General features: G+C 45.0%; 1 protein-coding gene and 1 long non-coding RNA gene across 2 annotated transcripts in view; one reads left to right on the forward strand and one right to left on the reverse strand.

Annotated features, from left to right (window-relative positions):
- Nucleotides 1-887: 887 nt before the first annotated feature.
- Nucleotides 888-3338, forward strand: LOC115530963 (uncharacterized). The gene is made up of 3 exons (XR_003973817.1): nt 888-913; nt 3022-3109; nt 3300-3338. It is a non-coding gene; the product is annotated as an uncharacterized LOC115530963 (long non-coding RNA).
- A 3054-nt stretch (nt 3339-6392) lies between these two features.
- LOC115531429 (cytohesin-3) overlaps nt 6393-10951 on the reverse strand; it is a 28756-nt gene continuing 24197 nt past the window's right edge. Inside the window, exons 12-13 of the mRNA XM_030340692.1 lie at nt 10462-10616; nt 6393-8115 (exon numbers count right to left, since the gene is read on the reverse strand). Coding sequence (XP_030196552.1) covers nt 8043-8115; nt 10462-10616 — 228 coding nt within the window. The 3' untranslated portion in view covers nt 6393-8042. The remainder of the gene's footprint in view (nt 8116-10461; nt 10617-10951) is intronic.

The following is a 10951-nucleotide window of genomic DNA, read 5'->3' on the forward strand; positions in this document are numbered from 1 at the left end:
GGCTTGTGGTGCCAGGATGGACCGGAGACTGAGGCTGGCCAGAGGGTAACCATCACCAAGCTCATGAAGCACTAAAATCCATGGTAGTTTACGTCTGTTTTTGATCATCTTATGACTTTAAATCTGTGCCTAGCTGTGATTTGAGTTAATTCATACGGGGGTTATGTAAGGGTCATATGAGCCATTATTTTTACTAGTGCTGCTACGAACGTAGTGGATGAATTGCTGAACGCGACAATCTGCAGACGTTGTCTAATTTAAGTGTTTAAATATGTTAAAATTTGTCTTCCATTTTACAAGTGAACCTTAGATGCAGGAGGTGGGGTGTGTTGCGTCCCCAGGTGATTTACTGCTGAGACCAACTGTGTTTGTAACCAGACAGGAATCCATGGCTGAAGGAGCTGATGGAGGAGCCGTGCTGATGGAGTCGTGCTGAAGGCCCTGCCTGGTTGAGGAGCTGGTGGAGGCCCTGCCTGGTGAAGGACGTCTGTCGTGGGGTAGTTGGATCTTGACTCTGAAGTGATCATCACACTCACTGCCACTTCACGTAGAATACTGCTACCACAAACTACCAGCGTTTGTACCATATATACCAGACGACTACATCTGTTTTACCACATGTTGAAGCAAGACTTCTGCTGTTTGTTCCAGACCAGGACTCTGTCTGAGGAGAGCTGATGGAGGAGCTGAGACGCTGGAGGACGACTAGGAATCGACCAACAAGGATTCCTCGTAAGTTTGTAATTACTTGCATGGTTGACTTAAAGGGAAAAATACAGTTGTTACTTTGACATGTGTTAACCAACTACCGCTGTGTTTTTTTTTTCTTACTAGAAGGTGTTTCTGGAGCGGAGGCGAGCTGGTAGGGGAGCCGTGAATCTGGAGGATGACCATCACTCTACCAACAAGGATTGTAAGTTTGTATTAACCAAACAACCAAGTGGAAATAAAGGGCTTAAAAATAAGACAAACTACATGTTTGTTACCAGACGTTGGGGCCAGACTCGCGCTGTTTGTTCCAGACCAGGACTCTGTCTGAGGAGAGCTGATGGAGGAGCTGAGACGCTGGAGGACGACTAGGAATCGACCAACAAGGATTCCTCGTAAGTTTGTATTTACTTAAATGGTTGACTTAAAGGGCAAAATACAGCTGTGACTTTGACATGCGTTAACCAACTACCGCTGTGTTCTCTTACTAGAACGTGTTTCCGGAGCGGAGGCGAGCTGGTAGGGGAGCCGTGAATCTGGAGGATGACCATCACTCTACCAACAAGGATTGTACGTTTGTATTAACCAAACACACAGAACACTGAAGTTAAACCCTACCCAATGGAATGACGTTAAACAACGACTTTGGTGCAGAGTTACCAACTGGATAATATCAAAGCTAAAATAATGGCCGTCCTTCCCACATGTTTCAGTAGAAGATACTCTAGAACTGTACAAGGTTAAATAGGTAACATGTAGTTTGTCCCAAGGTGTCTGCCTCCTCACCGAGAGCCAGACCGCCACCTCCTGTCAGAAGTCCTCCAGAACAGGTCAGTGCTCTGGTGTGAGTAGTCTTCTCAGGTCAGTTTCGATGCATGGCCTGAACCACTTCTCTCTTTTTATTTTTTTTCAAGTCTTTTTTAGCCTTGAGTTATAAAATAATTTAATTGTGTAACTCGGTTTTGGATGAGTCAATTAAGTTTATTGTTGGGCAAATGCTGATATAATCCTGCTGCTGTAGCTGAAAGGCGAGGCTGGGTACCGGAGGCTTGTGGTGCCAGGATGGACCGGACACTGAGACTGGAGACCAGGGGCCTGCAGCGGCGGGCCAGAGGGTAACCATCACCAAGCTCATGAAGCACTAAAATCCACGGTAGTTTACGTCTGTTTGTGATCATCTTATGACTTTAAATCTGTGCCTAGCTGTGATTTGAGTTAATTCATACGGGGGTTATGTAAGAGTTATATGAGCCAATTTTTGTTACTAGTGCTGCTACGACCGTAGTGGATGAATTGCTGAACGCGACAATCTGCAGACGTTGTCTAATTTAAGTGTTTAAATATGTTAAAATTTGTCTTCCATTTTACAAGTGAACCTCAGATGCAGGGGGTGGGGTGTGTTGCGTCCCCAGGTGATTTACTGCTGAGACCAACTGTCTTTGTAACCAGACAGGAATCCATGGCTGAAGGAGCTGATGGAGGAGCCGTGCTGAAGGCCCTGCCTGGTTGAGGAGCTGGTGGAGGCCCTGCCTGGTGAAGGACGTCTGTCGTGGGGTAGTTGGCGCTTGACTCTGAAGTGATCATCACACTCACTGCCACTTCACGTAGAATACTGCTACCACAAACTACCAGCGTTTGTACCATATATACCAGACGACTACATCTGTTTTACCACATGTTGAAGCAAGACTTCCGCTGTTTGTTCCAGACCAGGACTCTGTCTGAGGAGAGCTGATGGAGGAGCTGAGACGCTGGAGGACGACTAGGAATCGACCAACAAGGATTCCTCGTAAGTTTGTATTTACTTAAATGGTTGACTTAAAGGGCAAAATACAGCTGTTACTTTGACATGCGTTAACCAACTACCGCTATGTTTTCTTACTAGAACGTGTTTCCGGAGCGGAGGCGAGCTGGTAGGGGAGCCGTGAATCTGGAGGATGACCATCACTCTACCAACAAGGATTGTACGTTTGTATTAACCAAACAACAAAGTGGAAATAAAGGGCTTAAAAATAAGACAAACTACATGTTTGTTACCAGACGTTACTACAGCTGCTACTTTGTTGCGCGCCATAAGAGCCCAACTACTCCTGTGTTTGTGACCTTACATTAGAGCCCAACTACTCCTGTGTTTGTGACCTTACATTAGAGCCCAACTACTACTGTGTGTGTTACCTGATATTGGAGGCAAACTACTTCTGTGTTTGTGACCTTACATTAGAGCCCAACTACTGTGTTTGTTTCCTGATATTAGAGACGAACTACTACTGTGTTTGTTACCTTACATCAGAGACACATTACGTTTGTAACCAGACCAGGAATCTGGAGGACTGATGGAGAAGCCGTACATCTGGAAGGCAAATCCTGTGGACAACCAGGACGCTACCATCAAGGTTTCCTCGTAAGTTTGCATTATCTGGACATAGTGGACTAGGTAGGGGGCTGGGGGTTCAAGTCCTCAGAATACAGTGATGCGTCCTTGAGCAAGGCGCACCAAAGCCTGCCTGGTCCTTAATGACGTTTCTTTGGTTCAGATAATGTTGCATCTTTTGAATATTGAACCTAATCATGTCCTTGTTTGATCCGGGCAGACACACCTGAGCTGAACCTCCCTGATCCTGTTTGGTCAGGGGCAGACACACCTGAGCTGAACCCGCCCTGACATCCTGCTAGTCCCGTCTCCTCAGTTCATCTGCGCCTCGTCCTCCAGAAGACCTGCTGAGCTCAGCAGTCTGAGGCTGATGGATCAATGACCTCCAGTGGGAGTGATCTTCTTGACCCCACATGTAACCGTGTGCTTCCACACGCCTTTCCCTCACATCTGTCACTAACCTCACTACTTCACTACTGCTTCCTCTTCTTCCTTTTCTGTGGTTCGAACCTATACACGGAAGGCGCGTCTTCCTGCCCTCAGAGGGTTCAGCGTTAGGGTTGAGAGTCAGGGACAGAGCAGGTCAGGGAGGACTGCTTTTACTTTGACATGTGTTAACCAACTACCGCTGTCTTCTTACTAGAAGGTGTTTCTGGAGCGGAGGCGAGCTGGTAGGGGAGCCGTGAATCTGGAGGATGACCATCACTCTACCAACAAGGATTGTAAGTATGATTTAACCTAACAAGAAAGTGGAATTAAAGTAAACTACATGTTTGTTACTAGACGTTGGGGCCAGACACGCACTGTTTGTTCCAGACCAGGACTCTGGCTGAGGAGCAGATGGGGAGCCAAGACTCTGGAGGACGACATCACTCTACCAACCAGGATCCTCGTAAGTTTGCATGAAATAAACAGAGTGGAGTTGTCGTAACGCAGGATTAGTTTGTCCAGTACAAGTTACGGCATACTACTGTGGTTGGTTACCAGACAAACTACAGCTGCTACTTTGTTACGTGCCATAAGAGCCCAACTACTCCTGTGTTTGTGACCTTACATTAGAGCCCAACTACTACTGTGTTTGTGACCTTACATTAGAGCCCAACTACTACTGTGTTTGTTACCTTACATTAGAGCCCAACTACTACTGTGTTTGTTACCTGATATTAGAGACAAACGACTCCTGTGTTTGTTACCTGATATGTGAGACGAATTACGTTTGTAACCAGACCAGGAATCTGGAGGACTGATGGAGAAGCCTTGCATCTGGAAGGCAAATCCTGAGGACAACCAGGACTCTACCATCAAGGATTCCTCATAAGTTTGCATTATCTGCACATAGTGGACTAGGTAGGGGGCTGGGGGTTCAACTCTCAAATCAATGGTGCCGGGTTCAAGTCCTCTGAATACAGTGATGCGTCCTTGAGCAAGGCGCCCTGAAGCCTGCCTGCTCCTTAATGACTTATCTTTGGTTCAGACAATGTTGCATCTTTTGAATATTGAACCTAATCAATGTCCTTGTTTGGTCCGGGAAGATGCACCTGAGCTGAACCTCACCTGATCCTGTTTGGTCGGGGGTAGACACACCTGAGCTGAACCCGCCCTGATCCTGACATCCTGCTACTCCCGTCTCCTCAGTTCATCTGCGCCTCGTCCTCCAGAAGACCTGCTGAGCTCAGCGGTCTGAGGCTGATGGATCAATGACCTCCAGTGGGAGTGATCTTCTTGACCCTACATGTAACCGTGTGCTTCCACACGCCTTTCTCTCACGTCTGTCACTAACCTCACTACTCTCTACTGCTTCCTCTTCTTCTTCCTTTTCTGTGGTTCGAACCTTTACACTGAAGGCGCGTCTTCCTGCCCTCAGAGGGTTCAGCGTTAGGGTTGAGAGTCAGGGTTTAGAGTCAGGGACAGAGCTGGTCAGGGAGGACTGCTTTTACACAAACCTCTTCACTTGCTTTCGGAATGGTGGTGACATTTTGAAAAGATTCATTTGGGAAAATGTTTTCCTCTGCTTTCCTTTACAAAATTGTATTAAACTTCTGTCAAGTGTTTGTTTATATATTAAAATCCCACATTGACTTATACATGTTTGGTGCGGTTCATTTAATTGTCCTTTAACTTGGTTAATGTCAAGCTAAACTCATGCAATTCATATAATATACATGATTGTTATTCAGCAATGTTCACATAATCCATTTTGTAAAAATATGAAAACCTCCATTACTACTAAATTCAAGCCTATTCATGTATTTAACAATGTACATACAGGCCATTCTCTGCTACTACAACATGTTCAATCCACCAACCCGTCTCACATCAATGTACTATAGCTACATTGGTTCAAACGGAAAATGTAGTTTGGTGTGAGACTGTTGTCCAGCAGAAGGAGCTGTCATACACCTTAATTATACAGGAATGTCTGTGTATTTGTCTGTGAAGCGTGAGAACAACACAATATTCAGTTAGGCATTTGTGTTTCTATGTCATACATTCCTGGGCTCCATATATGGCCTCCAAATACGGAGGACATATTTGTTCCACATCCCTCCCCATCCCAAATAACTGACATCAGTCAAATATTTTGATATTAAAACCAATTAACAACCCATAATCCTACTTTATTTAATTTAGTTTATCAATGGTATTGGTGATACTTGTAGCAGCGCTGGTTTGACTTCGTACCAATCCATGTTTCTTCTTTGATGTTTGTTTCCTTTTAACGTAGACTAGACGCATGCTGTGGCGATGAAAGAGCACGACTATGAAGGCTCAGTGGACAGTCACTACAGGATGGAGAAAGACGAGCAGCAGAAGCAACCAATAGCAGCAGAGAGGGTAAAGGTGGAACCGTTGGATGAGGAAAAATGATGAGAGGTACCTCCCACGAGGGATCAGCGATAAAGGACGGTGCAAACCTACCATTACGCACCTCAAAGGACCCCATAGACCTCCTTTCAAGACTGGGTATGATTCGTATTAATTTCAGGAAGAAGCACTGGGCCTTATTTAACCTGCCCCGATACCCGTTTTCTTGAATGTTGCATTAAACTTTTTTTTTTGGACAGAGATGTGGTCCTGACTATTACATTATGGTGTCTGGGTGAAATTTGTCTACCTGATTAATTTCTAATTTAATTTACAACTCAAATTGAGTCTGAATACTTTCTGAAACTGACGCACACACATCCACAGAAGCACGCACGCACGCACGCGCACACACACACACACACGTCTTTCCTTCAAAGCTTCATCTTTTCCCCCATCACTGGTGAATCATTTTCAACAATTCCCATGTAGCCATTCAGATAGTTAGTGGTGTTAACAAAACAGTAACCTTTATTCATCTCTATACAGAAAACATGGACGATGCACTAAAACATAAAGATACAAATTATTATGTAAAGCTTGGTCATTAATAAACAATTACAAAAAGTAATTGAAAAGTAAAAAATTAATTTGGGTAATATTATTACGACAACATCAGTATTAAAGTTGTATAATATCATGATACAACCTATGGATGAATGTAAACAGTTTTGAATGTTAATGTATGCCATAAGTCGTACATTTCCAAGTATTAAAAAACATGGGGCAGGGGGATAGCTTATATCTTTCATGCCAGCCAGCCTTTGAGTCATGAGTTGTAGGATAAATGACCACTTCATGCGCGTGTTTTTGTGTGTGTTTGCGTGCGTGTGTGTGTGTGTACAGCTTTGGAACATTATGCACAGAGAATATAATTTACTGAACCTATACTGTGCTGGTTACATAAAAACAATAAATGCTGTTCAAATCAAACAATCACAGCTTATGTATTGCTGGTGATGGAGCTCACTGTACTGAAATTATTTGTATTTACATATTAATGTAGGTATATCATTGACCCCCCCCCCCCTTTGATGGGGATGTTGAAAGATGAGGCATGAGATGAAATTAATCGTGAATTAAGTAATTCAATATTGAAACACATTAAATACACATAGAAATGAATAAATACACAAAAAAATATGAAAACAGGTAGTTATAGAAAATTACATGGGTTGCATTTATTGAAGTATCTATTTCACCCTTTACTTAATTATGGCTCTATGTCTTTATATCACGTTTATGATTTAGTTATGTATTTAATATTGTCACATTTGGCATACAAAGTTACTGTAGAGGCTAGCAATCAGACCAGCTGATTCAGATAAGGTTGAGACATCTTAACAATACAAAGTTTTGTCCAAAATAAATCCATATTTAGTTGTAAACAGCTACTGCCTTTTGTATGGCATGATGAAATGTAAGCTTTGTATCCGCCCTTCCGTCTTTATATCAAGCATGAGATAGGACAAAGCAAATACAACCAAATCTAGATTTTAAAGTGGAGGATGTGTGAAAATCAGGTATGATGTCAACGGTGTCTGCCCATTCAATCCAATCCAATCTCTGCGAGTTTATGTTTGTATTAGTGGGTGAGACCAGGATATGGTCGGTTAGATTCCCCTTTTCAGCCACTAGATGTCAGCGACGGCTTGGATAAGAATCACCCAAAAGCAAATTGACCTCGTCAATGACTCCAGCCATGCATGTGTGTTCTTCGGGGCGTATTTTATTTCAATGAATCCACACAGTCAGTCAGTCTTCTTATTTCCGTTCAGTCTGGCAAACATCTTGGGTCCACAATTGATTGTACAACATCCGAGTCCAGCCCAAAGGGGAGCATGAGTTACTTCTGCCCTGATTCCATGTGTAACCATACACATGATGCGTCTGATGGAGACCAGAGCCGGGTGAGGTGCACGGTCTTCCCGGTAGGTCTCTGAACCCCCTATTGTCTCAATGTGCATCTCATCACCTCACCCGGCTCCCTCCAGCCGAACTCTCTATTAGTCAGTTCAACATCAGCACCTCGGGGCGCAGTGGGTGTCTGGTGACCACCATGAAATATGGGGACACTGGGGTGGATATGGCTCGGCCCTCATTTCTTATTGGCTATCCTCCTCTTCCTGGTCGCAAGCATGTCGTAGAAGGGGTCCCTGCTGATGCTTGCTCTGTGATGGGGAAATAAGACAGGAGAATATTGATGAGGTGAGAGCGCACTTTGAATCGTTTTTTGTGGTTTTACAGATTCTTTGAAACATTTATATTTCTGAGAGGCACATCACATCGATGCAGCAGCAGCAGTAATAACATCCACCTTGTGTGTATTATACTTCAGACCATAGGTTATTCAGTGACCAAACCTTTTTGTTGTTGTGGAAATAGGTAATAAATTATACATGTGGAAGGTAAAGGACAGAGGGAAAACAAGGCAGCTATTTGCAGCTCCGAGAGCTGAGAAGCCATGGCTTTGGAAACTGTTCATGCCTATCTCTTTGTTTTGCGTCCAGATGAGAACGGTACTGACTCACCCTCTGCTTTCCCATCAGTAAGAGCACCGGATATGCTGAACATTAATTTGTGTGCCTGTGTGTGTGTGTGTGTGTGTGTGTGTGTGTGTGTGTGTGTGTGTGTGTGTGTGTGTGTGTGTGTGTGTGTGTGTACATGTGTGGGTGGGTGGGTGTGTGTACATGTGTGTGTGAATGTAGCACCAACCCTCAAACCAATTCTCACCCTTGCTGAGGATTCAGATAACTACTGTGTGTGTGTTTGTGTATGTAGGCGTGTGTGTGTGTGTGTACTGTGTGTGTTTTGTGTACATAGTTGCTGACCACGGGACAGTCTACCACCAGACCAGCTGAGTCAAGACACTATGCGTTGGGAGAGGCAGCCTAGAGTCTAGGCTTGATGCTGAGGTCAGCAGCCCCCTCGACGCTATACACACAGTCAGTGATGACCGCCTCCCCCGGTCATATACTCTAGAGAGGCCCTTCAACATGGCTCAGTAACTGCTATGATTAACTATTGACTACTTAGTAATTCCTCTATGCATTAATCATCTATGTAACACTTAAAGTGCATTTTTTTTTTTACATACAGGTAATTTATGAGCCGGGCTAAAGGGCGTTGGCTCAAGGATGGCGGTGGACATAGGAGCTCGAACCCAGAACCTCTGGGATGGGACTCATAACCCCTGGTCTAGAGTAAATTATCCTGCACCCATCCTTAACGAGTGTCTCGCTACAATGGTCGGCATACAAATCAATGATGACGGACCCAATAGAAATAGGCATGGCTGGCTAGGTATGCTAACTGCTACGCCAGCGCTGCATGTAATACCATGTAGTACCAATGGTAGCTATGTGGTACGATAGGAAGCCTTTGTTACAGTGCGTGCACGATGCAGCTCACTTGAGATCTAATGCAGGTCAGTAATGTTACTGCTAATAGAGAGACAGCCCCCCCCTGCAGAGGGGTTTCAATTGAATTAGATTGAATACACAGTGGGGGTCCCTAAGAAGGCTGTCACACACACACACACGACACACACACACACACACACACACACACACACACACACACACACACACACACACACACACACACACACACACACACACAAAGAGCATTCAGAATCCTATATCTGTACCAAGTATCATCGGGGGCAGCGAGAGAACCACAAAGACAATGGAAGACACGTTCCCTTCTCTCCCCAAGGGCGGGAAAGGAGGGGGGGGGGGGGGGGGGGGGGTCGGAAAGTGAATCAACGAGGCAATAAAAAGGGCGGACCGACGTTCACCTCAGGCCGCCTCACGTTGCCCCTTCTCTCTGCGTGGAGAGACCCTCACGGAAACAAGGTTTCCAGTGACACAGAGGGGGCAAAATAATGATGATGTCTGAGGTCTGGTCCAGGAGCCCATACCTCTGGCCTAATGGAACCCCATGGGTCAACGCTAAGGGCACTCCCATCTCGTTAGGAGCTCAGGGGGCGGGGCTTATAATATGATTCTCTAGCCTTGTATTGATGCATGAACCCGTATTGACAAGGACGAGTCCAGGGGAGGGGGGGGGGGGGGGGGGGGGGGGGGGAGTAATATGATAACCAGCAGGGTGATCAACTACCCACTGGGTTCAATTATACGCAACACTTTGATTCCTTGATCACATTTAACACAGCGGCATTTGGTTACAGGAAATGGAATTGAGCGCGTGTCGCTAAAAAGCAAACAAAGGGTGTGTGTGTGTGTGTGTGTGTGTGTGTGTGTGTGTGTGTGTGTGTGTGTCTTCCTTCCTTCAGTCAAGGTCAAAGGAGAACAGCCAGACAGGGGAACAGCCTTGGCATTTGGCTAAGTGCCCTTATAGTGAAAACGGATACCGACGGACAAGTCTCTCTCTCTCTCCCGCTCCCTCTCTCCCTCCCCCCTCTCTCTCCCTCTCCTTTTCTCCCTCTCCCGCTCCCTCTCTCCTCTCTCTCTCTCTCGCTCTCTCTCTCGCTCTCTCCTCTCGCTCTCTCTTACTTGATGGATTTGATCCACTCCTCCTTCTCCTCCGGCGTTGGTGCTGATATCCTGTACACCACGTGGTTGCCCTCGACGACGCGGCCGTCGGCCTCTGTCTTGCAGGCCTTGATCACCTGACCCTTGTGGTTGGGGTTGTACAGCTCAAAGCAGTTCTAGTCAAGGAGGGAAACAGAGAGCATTGGATTGGATTCAATCGGGGTGAGGGTCTATTTGCTTTGCTGTGTTATTATGCATTTTCGCACAAACAAACAAGGACAGATTTCTTGTATATGTAAAGATATATTCCCCCAATATTATAGACGGATCTCAATGTGAACAACAATTATTCTATCTTGTCATCATGGAAGTTATTACCTTAATAAGTTAATGCAGAAATATGCACTCATTTAACGTTGATAAATGTATTATTACCATTAATCATTTAATAATGGTGTTCATATTAACTAAGGGGCTGGTGTTCATGCTGGTATTAATATATTCATTATTC

This window comes from Gadus morhua, chromosome 18 (genome assembly GCF_902167405.1).
Source record: "Gadus morhua chromosome 18, gadMor3.0, whole genome shotgun sequence".
NCBI classification, from domain to species: Eukaryota; Metazoa; Chordata; class Actinopteri; order Gadiformes; family Gadidae; genus Gadus; species Gadus morhua.